This window comes from Scyliorhinus torazame, chromosome 21 (assembly GCF_047496885.1).
Source record: "Scyliorhinus torazame isolate Kashiwa2021f chromosome 21, sScyTor2.1, whole genome shotgun sequence".
Taxonomy (NCBI): Eukaryota; Metazoa; Chordata; class Chondrichthyes; order Carcharhiniformes; family Scyliorhinidae; genus Scyliorhinus; species Scyliorhinus torazame.
Genome location: NC_092727.1, coordinates 105,931,443 through 105,951,216, shown reverse-complemented (window position 1 = coordinate 105,951,216; position 19,774 = coordinate 105,931,443). Strand labels below are relative to the sequence as shown.

General features: G+C 45.4%; 1 protein-coding gene across 8 annotated transcripts in view; it reads right to left on the bottom strand.

Moving 5' to 3' along the window:
* Positions 1 to 19,774, bottom strand: part of hdac5 (histone deacetylase 5) — a 438,550-nt gene that overhangs the window by 89,256 nt on the left and 329,520 nt on the right. For all 8 annotated transcript variants that reach the window (XM_072487170.1, XM_072487168.1, XM_072487171.1 and 5 more), the window contains one exon: positions 2,765 to 2,945. In XM_072487170.1, coding sequence (XP_072343271.1) covers positions 2,765 to 2,945 — 181 coding nt within the window. The remainder of the gene's footprint in view (positions 1 to 2,764; positions 2,946 to 19,774) is intronic.

Here is a 19,774-nt window from a genome sequence, read left to right as displayed (position 1 = left end):
ACCTCAAATCTTCCTACCTCTTCCTCAAGCACATATGGGACTTAACTTTTGAGCTTCTCAGCTTCAGATTGGGGGGGGGGGGTGGACCCCAAATACGTGTTGGATAATCCCCTTCAGAAATTCACTGGTAAAATTAGCACAGCAATTACCCAGAAGTGCAAACTCCCCTGGGCAACAACCCTGCACTCTGAACCATCTGAAAATGTGATTCAAATGGCAAACTACAGATGGTTCGGACTGGATTACATTAATAGTTTCCCGGAAAAGTTTATAAAAGGTTAAAACCACTTCTAACTTCTGGGTAAATACAATACAGACGCAGACCCCCCACTCCCCCAAGAATCTCCCCGCAACCTGACTATTCACCCCCCCCCCTCCCTCTCATGGGACCCACTTGCTCCGAAAGGGTCTCCTCCCACCCCTGACTACCTCACCCATGGACTCCCCCACTCCCTGACTACTCCCCCTTCCACCCAGAGAGGTTTTCCCACACCCCGTGACTTAGGTCAGGTGAGATCTAGTGTAGCCCATCCCTGGGGCCCAGCGTTGAAGTCCGGGAGAGTTGAAGTGAAGGAGGCCACACCCTCTTTTTTTTTAGCACTAGCTAAGTTTAAAGGTCCAGTGAAATTTAAAGGTTTTTGACAAGCTGGAGAGAAGGTAAGTGACCAGGATTTAGGGGGTGTGGTGCAAGCATGTAAATCCCAGAGACAGGGAGAGAGTCTAATACTTCGGTGCATTATTTTCGGTGGGAGTGGAGGGGGTGGAGGTTGGGTGGGTTCGAATGTGGGGGAGAGGCTGGGAGGTTTGTGGGGCCAGGCCTCAGCCGGTTAAGAAAAGGATGTTGGTGGGGTGATCTGAGCCTCAGGTTTGGTCAGGGAGGTTGGGGGAGAAAAAATGTCCTGTGTAGTTGGGGATGAATCCCATGGGGTGGAGTGGAAGATGCCTGGGGGGTTGGGGGTCAGTCTGGCTCTGGGTCTGCACAAAAGTTACCCCAACGTTCTAAGTGGTACTAATCTTTCTAACTTTTTCATGGTAGCTATTGGTGATTTTTATCAGAAGTTTGCGACTTAAATTATATTTTCAGATGGTTCCTAGAGCAGGGCAATTGCCCTGGGAAAGTTTGCACTTCTGGACAATTGCTGTGAAAACCTTACCTGTGAACCTCCGAAGGGGATTCCCCATTATGTCAGTAATCCTCTTTAAATACCATGTACACTGAGGTAAAGCAGAATATAGAGGAAGGCTTCCTAAGTACAATAGTGAAAACATTCTTCAGTACCACTAGTGAATCACAATATTTGGTCAAAAGTCTGCATTAGCAACATTAGTTCAGCAGTAACAAAAACAGAAAACGCTGGACAATTTCAGCAGGTCTGACAGTATCTGTGGAGAGAGATCAAAGTTAACGTGTTGGGTCTGGATGACTCTTTGTCAAAGCAGTGCTCCTTTATCCTTTAACTGTGGAGTTCCGGCGAGTGGAGCTCCTGTGTGCAGAAAACGGGGCTATGAGCGGCCTCAACTGCACATTCCCCGCTGAGGCCCCGTATCTAACGAGAATGCCGTTTTACAGCATCGTGTTTCTCGGTGCTGTGACAGCCCCGAAACACGCGGCTAAACGCGCTTGCTATGGGACCTTGTTCCATTTAGTTAAATCCCACAAGTTGAGCCACTCTACCTTAAGCTCTATTGCCTCCTTCAAAAGCCCTTTCAGTCTTGCTTTTGGTCACTACCGCAATGCTTCTTTCCTAGTCTTTGTTTTTTTTTGTTGAAATGCCTTCAGGCACTTTAAAATAATAACTGTGCAAATGTTATCCTTGATAATTTTCACAGGGATTTCACAGTAACTTCATTGCAGTGTTAATGTAAGCCTACTTGTTACAATAATAAAGATTATTATTTTGTTAAAAAAGATTCAGATAATAGTAGAGATGATATTGTACTGTTTTGTGTTGAAGTCCCCAAATATGTGATCAAACATATTCTGACCAGTGAAACATAAAAGATTCATAATAATTTAGAGAAGGGAAGAATGAGTTATGCAATAAAAGCAAGTCTTTCACCACTGTAATTTAGTTCCCATTTAAGAAAACAAATAATTTAGAGACGCTTAGATGTTATTAACTCTATTTGGATTGCTGACCATTAAAAATGACATTCGAGAATATTCTATAACCAGATCACGATTCTTTAGGCTGTTCTTTGTTTGTTTCCTATCTTCACATACTTTGCTCCCTTTGGTGAAGAGTGGGGAAGTGCTGGAAGGATTAGCAGGTTGATTATCAACCTGTTGAACCGCGCCATGAATGCTTTTGCTGGAGCCAACAAGTACTGGAGTGGGAATTACACCCAGAGTGTCTGACTCAGAGGCAGGGGCACTACTGACTGAGCCACAAGACCTCCCTAGGCAGTGCTCAAATCTGTAGTTCAAAAAAAAAATGAGCGTCATAGTACTTTAAAATACATGCCTTTATCTGGGGTCAAGTCTAGTTATGTTAAATTTACAATCTATGAAATAAACTGAATTGTTATGCCTAGCATATTTACTTTGGTCCAGGAACAGTGAAACTTCATAACAGACTCATCCATATTAGATGCAACTATTGCAGTAAGAATAATACACCAGAATTGAATCGAATGGCTTTTCAAAGCCTTGCGCCAGTATGATTTTTTTCCTATATGTAGATTCTTAATGTGTCCAGCCATTAATTCACAATAACACAGCTGTTACTTTGATATCTTGTAGCTTTCTCTGCCGTTCCCTTACCAGTAGTGAAAAGGTGCTTGATAGGTTTCTCAGTGCCAGGATTTTTTAAGTTTGCGGTTGCTGGGGAGGATTGGGCTCTGCAGAGTGGCTGATGCCTGTCTGTCACAGACATACTTCCCATAGCTACAGAAGCCTGATACACATGAAGCTGTTGCATGCGTTGCTGGTCCAAGAATTGTTGCTGTAAAAATTGAAAAACAAAAAGCTGAACTTACTTTCCATTACTGTGCAAAAAAATATAAAATCAGCAAAATCATCTACAAAGACTCTAAACAGAGCATCGTCCTACTTGGCATCCCACAGAATCTGAAAAGCTTCCATCATCATTGTACAAAGTTACATCAAGAAATAATTGGCATTTGCACCTAGCTACTTTCATTAAAGCTTACCATTTACCATTGAGCTCCTACATTTCATTGGTTCCATCTGTGTCAATTTACAATACAGATGATAATGACATTCCTGATTACTCTCCCAATTATTTTCCAATTTCTCCCATTGAGGGTGTGCTGATGACTAATGAGGGGTGGGGGGGGGGGTTCCACTTTAGTTTTCTTTCTTTTAGGAAAGTATACAAATCTATTTGTTTCTCCTCACAACAGCCCGACCAAAATCAGAAGATTCACAATTGAAAGCCTAAAATTAAAATTAAAAATATTAATTATTATGCAAGAGATGGCTGGCTGCACTTTACACAGAAAGAAGTATTTGTAGCCTTGAGCTTCCTTTGTCTTTTCCCAAGGAACCAATGCAGCATTTTGCTTTCAACTGAAGCCTTGTGCTAAACCTTGAAGCCTAATTCACTTGGTTTTTAATTTGTACTTTTCTCCATGTAGTTTTTCCACTTCTTCAAGGCTCTCTACACAATGCCCCAACCTACTTGAAGGACAGGAAGAAAGTGTACTTTTAGGTTCCTCACCACAGCACTGAAAATTGGCAAATAGGAGAAGTAACCTGTTTTAGTTTTGTCTTCCTCTCTTGGTGAAAGCATCATGCCTCTAGTTAGAACTTTTGTAGATGATTATGCTGAGACTCAGAGCTCACCTTAGATGAAGGGTATAAATATTAAAAATGATTATGTACAAGATGGCTGGCTGCACTTTACACCGCAAGAGGTCTTTGTAACCCTCTTGTGTTTCACTACAAAATAGCAATTAACATACTTACCAAAATCAAAGGAGATATTATCCTGACTGCTACCTATAGGAAGTTTTACATTTTTCTTGGAGATCAGTGGTTTAGACAGATTGCTAACCTTGACCTTTCTTCCTAGAATTCATCCTTTTCTAAAACAGACGCCTTGAGTCTAATTACTGCAGAAAGACCCATTGAGCAGCATTATAACACACAGAATATGCCTAAAGCAAATTAGTAAATGACATTTATCATAAACCTTTTTAGCTGCTGTCAGAAACAGGAAGTCTGAAAAGATGATTCGCAGTTTCTGAAGGAAGACATTTGTTGTATATACTACATCCTTTGTACTGAGAGGTTGAAGGCCACAACATCATACGAAAAAAAAATCAGTTGCCTTTCACAATATGTTATGAAAAAAAATTGAGCTTGTGGCCAAGTCTTTTGAAGAATGCCAAAAGTCAATGACAGACATCTTAAAATTCCCCAGTGTATTTATCCAATATATTTACTTAGGAGACACTATAATTTAAGTTAGCTTTGAAAATATTTTTAATATTGCCAACAGGACAATGTCAGGCAGCAAAGAATAAAACAAAAAGCATCTGTTTCCCATAAACTGCTTAGAGCTGCATACCAACATAGAAGAAAAAGGCAGTGACAGCCATTCCACACGAGAGGGAATTCCACCCAAAGTGTATTATGTGAGAAAGTTCATCTTCTCACCTATTAAATAAATGTAACTTTCTTGACATTAAATTTAAAGATACATGGGATATTATCAGTTTCCATTTACTCTTTTATTGGCACCTTTTCATGCGTGTAACATATGTATGCATCTGGTATAATATAAATAATACATTCTACTTGCGAATACAATTTAGCCAAGATCAGTTACTTTAGAGTCAAGGATAAACAATCTCAACTGCAGCTCATGGCACAGCAACAGCTTTTTATTAAATATATAAATGACTACAGTCATTTAGAACAAAGTTCTTTCAATACTGGAATTTAGGCTCGAGTCCAGGCCAGAAGGACTTAATGAAATTCTCCACTTGCTGCTGGCTCCGAGCATTATAACTGAAAAGAGTTTGGGCAGTTGCAACCTTCTTTTGCTGGGTGCAAATACACAGTGCGAATAAATACCAACCCCCCCCCCCCACCAATTTAAGTCCCGCAATCACATTCTCACTTTTATAAGAACACGATTAACCACCAAACAAAACAAAATGATTGATTTGAGGTTAAAGACAGCACCTAATTTGTTTCTTATTCCGTGTGCAGAGAATACTTAAGACTTATCAGAAAAGGAATGTTCCAGCATTCAATTAAATGGTGGTTGATCTGCATCTCAGCTCAATTTATCTGCTTTGGCTCCATTTTCCTTAACACCCTAATCCAAAAATTATCCATCAATATTAGTTATGAAAATTTCGAATTAATCTGACTGCACCAGCTTTTTTGGGGAGCAGAGTACCAGATTTCCACATCCTGGCAACATCTGAGCAGCCTAGTTCAATTTAAAATTTATGCTCCCTTGTGCTGGGCTTCCTGACCAAAGAAAGTAGCTTCTTTATCTGAACTATAACATTCTTTAACCATTTTCAACAGCTCAAGTAGACCATTGCTTAATCTTCTATGCTCAAGGAATACAATCATTGTCTATGCAACTCAGAATCGTAGAATGTCCTCACAATTTAATCCTTTTATCCTTGGTGTCTTTCTGCGCTGCACCCACTCCAGTGCCAATACATCCTCTTCCTGAGGTGCAGCCTGAGAACTGAACACAGTACTCCAGATGTAGAATCAAGAATGGTCGGATCCAGGTTCATGTCTCAATTCATTCCTAAGTAACAAATTTGAAATCTTGACTGCAATATCAGAGGGATTGGGGTGCTGAGTGAACCACAGGCATTTGCCCTCTGGCAGAGGAGAACATAGCATCTGAGGCATCTGGATGCTTGCCAGCAACTTAAACGATGATTCAACAAGGCCTGAGAGCAGATCGCTAATCACTTTCTGAGCTGGAGAGGTGTGGGGAATTATAAAATGCACTTCCTATATGGAAAGGCAGAAGTTTAAAATAAATTTAAATCTACTTAGTCAACAACAACAATTTTTCTGCAGCAAATCAAAACTGGTGGGAGGCATGTACATTTGCTTATCATCAGTACTTGCATCTTATCCTTCAAAATTACAAGGTTCACTGCTCTCCAGTAACCAGATCCACATGAATGCATCTGCATTGGAACCGGTGAGTTGGATTTAAGGAGAAATTTAGTTATCAGCTTTTAAGGGATTCTAATAGTAAAAACTTCATATAAATCTCAGTTTGATATCATGGTAGCAAATTCCAAAATCACAGGGTAGTCGTTTGACCTACTGCTAACTTTTGTTGCAGTGGACACGCTAACTATACCAGTTAAAGGCCTCAGATCAGTGTTTGTAACTGAGCTCTTTCTTCAATCGAGAAACTTCCATTGTTTTTCTAATAGTATAGAAAAATATTGGTGGGACGTTATTTCATAATTGATTTTAAAATTATGCACAACCTCAGTAACTGATCTAATTATTAGTGAAGCAAGTAAAGGTACTTATTTGTCCCTTCTCAGTGAGTTTAAAATATCCCCATGTTTAGGCATAGCGCTGCAAAGAAAGCTGCTTCTAGTTAATTAATGGCAAACAACCAACATTTTTTTGTGGAATAAAAGATGGCCATGATATCTAGCTTCTTTGTTTGATGCATAAAAAAAACCCACACAAAAACTTACATGATGTTTTCCAGCAAACTGCCAGTCTTGAAAACATTTTTCTAAGACCAACGTTGTAACCTCTTGCAAAAGGCTGAACTCAAGAATCGGTATATGCATCCTTATATAGCATGCCCGGAATCATATCTGTACGCAAGAGCTTAGGTATACATTTGTGGGAATAATGAAATGTTGAAATTGGACCATAAAGGTATGTTTGACAAAGAAGAAAAAGATCAACTCCTTCATATTTCATGAAGTGCTCCACATTCTTGGTCAGAAGTTCTTTGTACCTCTACAACCCACGAGTGAATGTGGCAGTCCCCACCAGATGATTTAAAGCTCTAAAATGCTCATTTGAAAGCTTGAAAATTCCAATTTCAGATAATGAGTTTCAGAATTAAATCCTTTTCAGTATATTTATACTCTAAAAGTATATGATTACTGGTGTTTTTATTCCTCGTCAGAAAAGATTCCAAACTGTTCCTTCCATGAACTGAAGCAGCAGAAGTAAGGCCTTGGTCCAGCAGTTCGGCAGCAGAACTGAAGCAGCCAGTCGGGGAATGGAGCGGTCTGTTGCCAAAATTGGGAAAGAATTCGGAAGGTCATGCCCCGCACAAGGGTTTTTCTTTTTTCCCCAGTCATGACCAATTTGTTCTAGAATAGGTATTTTGTGGTTCCAAAATATGACAAAATACTGCTTCACTAAACAGACATCAGTCCAGCATTATATCTCCAGAGATTCCTACTTTAATTAGAAGAAGAGTTCATTCAGTTTCCAGCAAAGATGCTGCATTTTATGTGTGTATGATACACATTTATTTTCAAAAACTAGATCACCTCCCTAAAGATTTCAGGCACAATAAAAAAATGCATTGCACTAAATTGTAAAGTAATGGTCATTGCAAATTTTCTTCCTTTGGTTTGTGAGTGTATATTATCTCAAGAGCAGAAAGCACACATAAAGGAGCGCTTCAGTAATATGTTGACTGTGCTTTGTATTCACAATGTTCCTTGCCTTTAATTATGAAGCAGTAATTAACGTGATGAAAACGACACTTCAATTTATATTTATATTATATTGGTGAAATTTAGTAAAGAGACTATTATTTATTATTTGCCAACCTAAGCAGGTAGCCTCCTCAGTCTCTCATACTAGGTGCATCTACCCTTTTGCCTCAGCTTCAGTGTCTTGGCCGAGGACTGTTGCTGTGCACTCCACATAAGAAACACCTTGGAAGATTAACCATTGATGACAAAGAATGTAAGTAATAGCAAGCATATATTTTTACTTGCAAGTTATAAATACACTGAAAAGGATTTAGCTCTATAATTATATTGGAGTTAAACATTTTAGGCTTGAATTTTCATAAAGATGGAGAGGGTCTCCCACTTAGCCAAAATGGTACTGGCGACACAATTCTGGAAGTCACACCTCCAAACCAAGCACCCACAATTTTCAATGGGGGGGGGGGGGGGGATTGTAGTTTGCACATATGTGCACGGAAGCAGTTGCACATATAAAAGATTCAACTTTCAAAACTGGGATGTCTAAAACCGGGATGTCTTGCTCGCAGTGTAGCTCACTTACGCATGCTGGAAGCCACATATATTCACACACAGGATCTTGTGCTATGCAGACAGAAGGAGCACGTTCACTCATCGTGCCTTTTCCAACTAAACAAAAGCTTGGAGATCAGCCATTTTCTGGCTCATCCCCCATTACAATCCCTTGATCAATCAGCCTGGTTTGAATATGAACAAAAGCTTGGCAGTTAACTGTTCTCTGTTGTATTCTCCATGGCAACGCCTACACCAATCGGAATCGACTTGCTGAATTGCAATGCCTCCACCAATCAGAGTTCACTTGACAAACAATCACTACTCCCATACAGTACAAATTGTTGTTCCCTTTACTGCTAGTTTATCTTGCGAGCTGTTCTGATAAGAGCAAGACTAAAAGTTTCAAATGCATGCCCCTTTTTCAGTTATACTCAAGTTCTGTAATACCAAATGGGTTTTTATTAATCAGAGTGTTTTTATAAAAATTAAGTTTACAATAGATATTTAGAACTTGATTTCTTTTCATCCGAGAATGTGTCCTGAGGTCTGCCATAGTGGATACTAGGTGAGTTGGCATGGAGAATGCAAGGACAAAGGATGGGGATAGGCACTGGCATGATTTGGGCCTATGTTGGCATAGGGACTAGAAAGGGTCATGGGGGTGAACACAAGGACATAGACTGGCATGGATAGGGCATGGCAAGTGTGTGGAGGTAAACAGGTGAAGTCTGGAGGGCTGTTTGTTGTTTTATTGTTTTTTTTACAGCTGAGACAGGCTTGTCACACAGCCAAATTTCACGCCCTGCCTCTGAACTATTTCCAGTGGTGGCGGCCGTGACTCCCATTAACACCCCCATCCCCCTCCCAGAACAAAAAGTAGACCATTTGGGACACTTTTGCCCGAATTGGGTTTGCAGAGCCAGGACTTTTCCGGAATCTGTGCTCCTGACTCAGGAGAGGAAATTCAGGCCTTAAAGTTTATCTTTTCTAAGTTATCACCAATCGGTTTCAAAATAGGCACTGTGCAATCTCAAGATATGGCAAAAATACTGCATCTTGCATGTTTACTCAGTTCAGATCCATAAATGGGCATCATTCAGAGAAATAAACAAAGTTAAAATAAAATGAACAGCCAACATTCCAATGATTAATTAAACAGTCATAATTAATGTAAAACTGATAAGCCATTAACAACTGGACCTATTTCTAACTAACCCCCATTCTATGAAATTGAAGGTATTTAAAGCAAAGTGGTTGACAACTCTCACAATTGAATTAAAATACCACTTATTTAAAAACCTATGGAAAAACTGCATGGCCAGAACAGAAATGAAATTAGTGACAGCATTCCCAGAATATTAATATTTTTCTTTATCTTCTTCATGAATTGTAACTCCAGTTTGCCTGCTCCCTGCCTAAAAAGGAAAGACTAAAAACATTTGCCATATCCTCCCTCCATGCTTTCTTAGCCCTAGAAAAACCTGGATTATGAATTTCTCTCGAAGCACATTTTGTTGTACCTGCAACCTATTTATTATTTGATGAAATGACCTTCCCTGGTATATCACCCTTCACGTGAAGTCACCCTGAATTTTGTAACTACTTTTCATTCTTAAACTACATCCATCAGTTTTTGAAACCACCATGAGAGTGAACAACTTGACTACTCTCACAGTCGCAAAACAAGCTATTAGGTTGTCTTGAAATTTTCTTGTACTTAAGAGACAAAGCATCTTTATTGAGTCAATATTCTGCCCATTTCTCTGTAAAATATTGACTACTAGAAAGGTAAATATCATGAGTATTGTTAGTCCTCTGGTATGAAGCAAACAACTTCAATTTAGGAGCCTGAGCCATGAATGTTGGTCGATGATTTGATTCTGTAGGGCATCACATTTGACCTGACCTAATCTCAAAATATGGAATTTATCATATATTATCACTTAAGAATGGGCTAATTTCAGCCTTCCTAGGCAGCGGGTGCTGAGACCAAATGCAGTTTCAATAGTGGTCTTCAAAAAAGAACTGGATTATTACCTGAAGAGGAAAAATTTGCAGGGCTACCGAGAAATGGCAGGGGAGTGGCACGAGATGAGTTGCTCTTGCAGTGGGTGGCACAGATACATCAGGCCAATTGGTGGTGCTGTAACCATTTTATGATTCTATAATTCATACAAACCCAACATCAAACCTGGATTCTTCAGGTCTATTTGACTTAGCATCAAATTAGATAATTGAATTCACTCTTAAGTTCTCAAAGAAAGTGAATAAATACCAATTTATTTTATCTTATATTCCTGGTGTAACTACTGTTATCTTATGTTACATTATTTGAGAGCAATAACAACTTCTTCCTTTTGGATTCTCTGATTTTACGTGGGGTTGTCATAGTTCTGGTTGATCACATTTATCCATGTCCTCCTGTCAGTCTCTTCCAATCTCACTGCATTCAAGTCTCTAGCCACCACAACATCCCATCTCTCTTTGGCCTTCCTCTTCTCCTTCTTCCTGGCGCTCCATCACTCACCTCACCACGTTTTCTCTCTCTCTTTGTCCACAAGAAATGGCCATTTCAATCTCTTCTTGGTGACTTTATTTGATGCTTCTATAATCTTCACTGACCCCCTGATGTACTGGTTCCTGCTTTTGTCTTTTCTCATCGCTCCGCACATCCATCTCATTATCGTCATCTCATTAGTATTCATTGTCCCTCCCTCCTTGATGTTGCCCAAGTTTCTGTGCTACATAACAAGGCCAGTCCCACTATTGTCTTGTAGAACATTCCTTTCAGTTTCAGTGATACTTTTCAATCATAACACTCTTTGATACTTTTTCTAATTACTCCAGCGTTCATCCAGTGCTTAATTTCCATTTTTACACTTGCATCTTCTGCCACCACTGACCTTAGGTGCTTGAAACTCACCACTTTCTCCAAGTTTTCACCAAGAATCTTTACGACTTCACTTTGATCCTCTTCCCCAGCTCAAATTAGCAGTCCATATATTGGACCTTTGGACTACAGGGGCGAAATTCTCCGGTATCGGCGCGATGTCCGCCGACTGGCGCCCAAAACGGTGCAGATCAGTCGGGCATCGCGCCGCCCCAAAGGTGCGGAATGCTCCGCATCTTTGAGGGCCGAGCCCCAACCTTGAGGGGCTAGGCCCGCGGCAGACGAATTTCCGCCCCGCCAGCTGGCGGAAAAGGCCTTTGGTGCCCCGCCAGCTGGCGCGGAAATGACATCTCCGGGCGGCGCATGCGCGGCAGCGTTAGCGGCCGCTGACGGCATTCCCGCGCATGCGCAGTGGAGGGAGTCTCTTCCGCCTCCGCCATGATGGAGACCGTGACGAAGGCAGAAGGAAAAGAGTGCCCCCACGGCACAGGCCCGCCCGCGGATCGGTGGGCCCCGATCGCGGGCCAGGCCACCGTGGGGGCACCCCCCGGGGCCAGATCGCCCCGCGCCCCCCCCAGGACCCCGGAGCCCGCCCGCGCCGCCTTGTCCCGCCGGTAAGGTAGGTGGTTTAATCTACGCCGGCGAGACAGGCATTTTAGCTGCGGGACTTCGGCCCATCCGGGCCGGAGAATCGCGCGGGGGGGGGGGGGGGGGGGGGGGGGGGGGGGGGGCAACTGGCGCGGCGCGATTCCCTCCCCCGCCGAATCTCCGGTGCCGGAGAATTCGGCAACCGGCGGGGGCGGGATTCACGCCGGGGTCGGAGAATCTCGCCCCAGATCTTCATACCTCTGTCTTCCACAACCTTTCTTTTTAAAAAAAAAATATTTTATTGAAAATTTTTGGTCAACCATCACAGTACATTGTGTATCCTTTACACAATATAACCGTATAAATAACAATGACCTGTTTGATAAACAAAGAATAAATAATATATAACAAAAATGAAAACTAAAACTAAATGGCAACTGCCTTGTCTCAGATAAACACTCTCCAAAAATATGATTTAACAGTCCAATATACAATTATTTATAGCAACGACCTATACATATTATACATATATATTAACAACCCTGAGAGTCCTTCTGGTTCCCCCCCCCCCCCCCCCCCCCCCCCCCCCCCCCCCCCCCCCCGCTGGGCTGCTGCTGCTACCTTCTTCTTTTCCATTCCCTCTATCTTTCTGTGAGGTATTCGACGAACGGTTGCCACCGCCTGGTGAACCCTTGAGCCGATCCCCTTAGGACGAACTTAATCCGTTCCAGCTTTATAAACCCAGCCATGTCATTTATCCAGGTCTCCACCCCCGGGGGCTTGGCTTCCTTCCACATCAACAGTATCCTGCGCCGGGCTACTAGGGACGCAAAGGCCAAAACATCGGCCTCTCTCGCCTCCTGTACTCCGGCTCTTGTGCAACCCCAAATATAGCCAACCCCCAGCTTGGTTCGACCTGGACCCCCACTACTTTCGAAAGCACCTTTGTCACCCCCACCCAAAACCCCTGTAGTGCCGGACATGACCAGAACATGTGGGTGTGATTCGCTGGGCTTCTCGAGCATCTCGCACACCTATCCTCTACCCCAAAAAATTTACTAAGCCGTGCTCCAGTCATATGCGCCCTGTGTAACACCTTAAATTGAATCAGGCTTAGCCTGGCACACGAGGATGATGAGTTTACCCTACTTAGGGCATCCGCCCACAGCCCCTCCTCAATCTCCTCCCCCAGCTCTTCTTCCCATTTCCCTTTCAGCTCCTCTACCATAATCTCCCCCTCGTCCCTCATTTCCCTATATATATCTGACACCTTACCGTCCCCCACCCATGTCTTTGAGATCACTCTGTCCTGCACCTCGTGCGTCGGGAGCTGCGGGAATTCCCTCACCTGTTGCCTCGCAAAAGCCCTCAGTTGCATATACCGGAATGCATTCCCTTGGGGCAACCCATATTTCTCGGTCAGCGCTCCCAGACTTGCGAACTTCCCATCCACAAACAGATCTTTCAGTTGCATTACTCCTGCTCTTTGCCATATTCCAAATCCCCCATCCATTCTCCCCGGGGCAAACCTATGGTTATTTCTTATCGGGGACCCCACCAAGGCTCCCGTCTTTCCCCTATGCCGTCTCCACTGTCCCCAAATTTTCAAAGTCGCCACCACCACCGGGCTTGTGGTGTATTTCTTCGGTGAGAACGGCAATGGGGCCGTCACCATAGCTTGTAGGCTAGTCCCCCTACAGGACGCCCTCTCCAATCTCTTCCACGCCGCTCCCTCCTCTTCTCCCATCCACTTACTCACCATTGAGATATTGGCGGCCCAGTAGTACTCACTTAGGCTCGGTAGTGCCAGCCCCCCCCTATCCCTACTACGCTGTAAGAATCCCTTCCTCACTCTCGGCGTCTTCCCGGCCCACACAAAACTCATGATGCTCTTTTCGATCCTTTTGAAAAAAGCCTTCGTGATCACCACCGGGAGGCACTGAAACACAAAGAGGAATCTCGGGAGGACTACCATTTTAACCGCCTGCACCCTCCCTGCCAGTGACAGGGATAGCATGTCCCATCTCTTGAAGTCCTCCTCCATTTGTTCCACCAATCGCGTTAAATCTAACCTATGCAATGTACCCCAATTCTTGGCTATCTGGATCCCCAAGTAACGAAAGTCCCTTGTTACCTTCCTCAGCGGAAAGTCCTCTATTTCTCTGCTCTGCTCCCCTGGATGCACCACAAACAACTCACTTTTCCCCATGTTCAGTTTATATCCTGAGAATTCTCCAAACTCCCGGAGTGTCCGCATTATCTCTGGCATCCCCTCCGCCGGGTCCGCTACATATAACAAATCATCCGCATACAGAGATACCCGGTGTTCTTCTCCTCCTCTAAGTACTCCCCTCCACTTCTTGGAACCCCTCAATGCTATTGCCAGAGGCTCAATCGCCAGTACAAACAATAATGGGGACAGAGGGCATCCCTGCCTTGTCCCTCTATGGAGCCGAAAGTATGCAGATCCCCGTCCATTCGTGACCACACTCGCCACTGGGGCCCTATGCAACAGCTGCACCCATCCAACATACTCATCTCCAAAACCAAATCTCCTCAGCACCTCCCACAGATAGTCCCACTCCACTCTATCAAATGCTTTCTCGGCATCCATCGCCACCACTATCTCCGCTTCCCCCTCTGGTGGGGGCATCATCATTACCCCTAGCAGCCTCCGTATATTCGTATTCAGCTGTCTCCCCTTCACAAACCCAGTTTGGTCCTCATGGACCACCCTCGGGACACAATCCTCTATCCTCATTGCCATTACCTTGGCCAGAATATTAGCGTCTACATTTAGGAGGGAAATAGGTCTATAGGACCCGCATTGCAGCGGGTCCTTTTCCTTCTTTAGGAGAAGCGATATCGTTGCCTCAGCCATAGTCGGGGGCAGCTGTCCCCTTTCCTTTGCCTCATTAAAGGTCCTCATCAGTAGCGGGGCGAGCAAGTCCACATATTTCCTGTAAAATTCAACTGGGAATCCATCCGGTCCCGGAGCCTTCCCTGCCTGCATGCTCCTAATTCCTTTCACTACTTCCTCTATTTCAATCTGTGCTCCCAGTCCCACCCTTTCCTGCTCCTCCACCTTGGGAAATTCCAGCCGGTCCAGAAAGCCCATCATTCTCTCCCTCCCATCCAGGGGTTGAGCTTCGTATAATTTTTTATAAAATGCCTTGAACACTCCATTCACTCTCTCCGCTCCCCGCTCCATCTCTCCTTCCTCATCCCTCACTCCCCCTATTTCCCTCGCTGCTCCCCTTTTCCTCAATTGGTGGGCCAGCAACCTGCTCGCCTTCTCCCCATATTCGTACTGTACACCCTGTGCCTTCCTCCACTGTGCCTCTGCAGTACCCGTTGTCAGCAAGTCAAATTCTACGTGTAGCCTTTGCCTTTCCCTGTACAGTCCCTCCTCCGGTGCCTCCGCATATTGCCTGTCCACCCTCAGAAGTTCTTGCAGCAACCGCTCCCGTTCCCTACTCTCCTGCTTTCCTTTATGTGCCCTTATTGATATCAGCTCCCCTCTAACCACTGCCTTCAGCGCCTCCCAGACCACTCCCACCTGGACCTCCCCATTATCATTGAGTTCCAAGTACTTTTCAATGCACCCCCTCACCCTTAGACACACCCCCTCATCTGCAATTAGTCCCATGTCCATTCTCCAGGGTGGGCGCCCTTCTGTTTCCTCCCCTATCTCCAAGTCCACCCAATGTGGAGCGTGATCCGAAATGGCTACAGCCGTATACTCCGTTCCCCTCACCTTCGGGATCAACGCCCTTCCCAAAACAAAAAAGTCTATTCGCGAATAGACTTTGTGGACATAGGAGAAAAACGAAAACTCCTTACTCCTAGGTCTGCTAAATCTCCACGGGTCTACTCCTCCCATCTGCTCCATAAAATCTTTCAGCACCTTGGCTGCTGCCGGCCTCCTTCCTGTCCTGGACCTCGACCTGTCCAGCCCTGGTTCCAACACCGTATTGAAATCTCCCCCCATTACCAACTTTCCCACCTCTAGGTCCGGGATGCGTCCTAGCATACGCCTCATAAAATTGGCATCATCCCAGTTCGGGGCATATAGGTTTACCAAAACCACCGTCTCCCCCTGTAGTTTGCCACTCACCATCACGTATCTGCCCCCGTTATCCGCCACTATAGTCTTTGCCTCAAACATTACCCGCTTCCCCACTAATATAGCCACCCCCCTGTTTTTCGCATCTAGCCCCGAATGGAACACCTGCCCCACCCAACCTTTGCGTAGTCTCACCTGGTCTATCAGTTTCAGGTGCGTTTCCTGTAACATAACCACGTCTGCCTTAAGTTTCTTAAGGTGTGCGAGTACCCGTGCCCTCTTTATCGGCCCGTTCAGCCCTCTCACGTTCCGCGTGATCAGCCGGGTTGGGGGGCTTTTTACCCCCCCCCCCCTTGTCGATTAGCCATCCCCTTTTTCCAGCTCCTCACCCGGTTCCCACGCAGCTGTGTCCCCCCCAAGCAGTGCCCCCCCGCCCATCCCAGCCCATACCAGCTCCCCCCTCTCCCCAGCAGCAGCAGCCCAATAGTTCCCCCCTCCCACCCCCCCGCTAGATCCCCCACTAGCGTAGCTACACCCCCCATGTTGCTCCCAGAAGTCAGCAAACTCTGGCCGACCTCGGCTTCCCCCCGTGACCTCGGCTCGCACCGTGCGACGCCTCCTCCTTCCTGCTTCCCTATTCCCGCCATGATTATCATAGCGCGGGAACCGAGCCCGCGCTTCCCCCTTGGCCCCGCCCCCAATGGCCAACGCCCCATCTCCTCCACCTCCTTTCCTCCCCCCACCACCTCCTGTGGACGAGAGAAAAGTTACCACATCGCAGGATTAATAACATAAAACTCCTCTTTCCCCCCTTTTTACCCCCCTCTTCGCCCCCCATACTCGCCCCACCACTTTGTTTCAAACGTTCTTTTTTTAAAAAAAATAACCCGCTCATTCCAATTTTTCTTCCACGATAAAAGTCCACGCCTCATCCGCCGTCTCAAAGTAGTGGTGCCTCCCTTGATATGTGACCCACAGTCTTGCCGGTTGCAGCATTCCGAATTTTATCTTCTTTTTGTGAAGCACCGCCTTGGCCCAATTAAAGCTCGCCCTCCTTCTCGCCACCTCCGCACTCCAGTCTTGGTATACGCGGATCACCGCGTTCTCCCACTTACTGCTCCGAGTTTTCTTTGCCCATCTAAGGACCATCTCTTTGTCCTTAAAACGGAGGAATCTCACCACTATGGCTCTAGGAATTTCTCCTGCTCTCGGTCCTCGCGCCATCACTCGGTATGCTCCCTCCACCTCCAGCGGACCCGCCGGGGCCTCCGCTCCCATTAACGAGTGCAGCATCGTGCTCACATATGCCCCGACGTCCGCTCCCTCCGCACCTTCAGGAAGACTAAGAATCCTTAGGTTGTTCCTCCTCGCGTTGTTCTCCAGCGCCTCCAGCCTTTCCACACATCGTTTATGGTGTGCCTCGTGCATCTCCGTCTTCACCACCAGGCCCTGTATGTCGTCCTCATTCTCGGCAGCCTTTGCCTTCACGACCCGAAGCTCTCGCTCCTGGGTCTTTTGCTCCTCCTTTAGCCCTTCGATCGCCTGTAATATCGGGGCCAACAGCTCCTTCTTCATTTCCTTTTTGAGTTCTTCCACGCAGCGTTTCAAAAACTCATGTTGTTCAGGGCCCCATATTAAACTGCCACCTTCCGACGCCATCTTGGTTTTTGCTTGCCTTCCTTGCCGCTGCTCTAAAGGATCCACCGCAATCCGGCCACCTTCCTCTCCTTTTTTCATCCGTATCCAGGGGGGATTCCCTTCTGGTTCACCGCACAGTACTTTTAGCCGTTAAAATTGCCGTTGGGGCTCTTATTAAGAGCCCAAAAGTCCTTTCCACCGGGAGCTCCCGAAACGTGCGACTCAGCTGGTCATCGCCGCACCCGGAAGTCCGCCTTCCACAACCTTTCTGAAGTTCTCTAGTTAATCAAGTCACGTTGTCATCATCCCAGCACATCGCTCAGTATAATCTCAAACAACAATGACCATGGCACTTCCTGTCTCAATGACTCAATTAGCACATCCATGACCATCATGAAGGGGAAGAAGGGTAATAACATCCATATTAAATACTGACAAGTCAGCTTCTTATGAGTACTGACGAGTGGCTTAGACATAGAACACACATAAAGAACATGCATGTTGGCTAAAAAATAAATAGGAAGCACATTAGCAGGCCATTCGGCCCAACTAATTTGTGTTGTTTATCTTCAACATGAGTTCTCTCCATTCCATCTATCCAATCTCAGCATATCATATTCCCATTTCTTTAATTTACTCTTCCAGTTTACTTTCAAAAGCAAGTAAGATCTTTGCCTTTTTGGCAGCAAAAGCCACATTCTGACCATTTTCTGAGTAAGGAAATTTATTTTTATTGGCTTATTGGATTTATTAATACATTATCTATCTTGAATTTATGGCTCCTAATTTTGGATTCTCCCACAAGTGAAAACATCCTCTTCATAGCTACTCTGTCCAATCTATTCTTAATCTGAAGATCTTTGTTGAGTGTTCTCCAAGTATTATATTCTCGAAAGAGAAAGATGCCCAAGTGTTCAGTTCTTCCTGATAGCTGTAAAATTTCATTTAAGGCTCTTATTTAAACTTTCTCCAGTACTTCGAAGCACAATCTTTCATATGTAGACCAGAATTGTGCACAGTACTTTAAAGTACGACCTGACCAGAGTCCAACCCAATTCACTACTTTGGAATTTTATGCTCGAGAAACCGATTCCAGTGCATTGACAGCATTTTTCTTTTTTAATAAACATTTTATTGAGGTTTTTTTGGCATTGTAACAGCAGCAATATAAACAATGCACATAAAAATATAAACATAGTGCAAATACCATCTCCCTCCCCCACAGGTCCCACCATTACTTAACCCCCTATTCTACGCTAACCAACCCCTCCTCCCTTCTGCTGACGATTAATTCTCTGCGAAGAAGTCGATGAATGGTTGCCACCTCCGGTCTAACCCTAAAAATGACCCTCTCATGGCGAACTTAATTTTCTCCAGGCAGAGAAAGCCAGCCATGTCCGATAGCCAGGTCTCCGACTTCGGGGGCCTTGAGTCCCTCCATGCTACCAATATCCGCCTCCGGGCTACCAGGGAAGCAAAGGCCAGAAAGTCTGCCTCTTTCTCCTCCTGGATTCCCAGATCCTGCGACACCCCGAAAATCACCACCTCTGGACTCAATGCCACCCTTGTATTTAATACCTTGGACATGACGTCCGCAAACCCCTGCCAAAATCCCCTAAGCTTTGAACATTTCCAAAACATGTGGACATGGTTCGCCGGTCCTCCCACACATTTTGCGCACCTGTCCTCCACCCCAAAGAATCTGCTCATCCGGGCACGCTGCACGACCTTGAATTGAATCAGGCGGAGCCTGGCACACGTCGCGGTCGCGTTGACTCTACTCAACGCGTCCGGCCAAAGGCCCTCCTCTATCTCTCCCCCCAGCTCCTCCTCCCACTTTCGCTTCAGCTCCTCGGTTTGCATCTCCTCTGATCCCATAAGCTCCTTAGAAACGTCAGAAACGCTCCCCTCTCCTATCCATCCTCTAGCAACCACCCTATCCTGAATCCCCCTTAGCGGCAGGAGTGGGAAGGTTGGTACCTTTCTAAACAGAACGTCCCGCACCTGCAGATATCAAAATTCCCCCCGCCAATGCAAACTTCTCCTCCAGAGCCTTCATACTCAGAAAGCTCCCCTCTATAAACAAGTCCCCCATCCTCTCAATCCCCGCTCTCCGCCAAATTCGGACCCCCCCCCGTCCATCCTCCCTGGGGCAAACCGGTGATTATCGCAGATAAAGGATCGGACCAATGCTCCCGCTGCTCCCATACGTCTCCTCCACTGCCCCCAGACTCTCATGGCCGCCACCACCACGGGGCTGGTGGAGTACCGCACCGGCGGGAACGGCAGAGGCGCAGTTACCAGCACCCCCAGACTTGTGCCCTTGCAAGAAGCCGCCTCCATACGCACCCATGCTGACCGCCCCCCCCAGCAGCCACTTC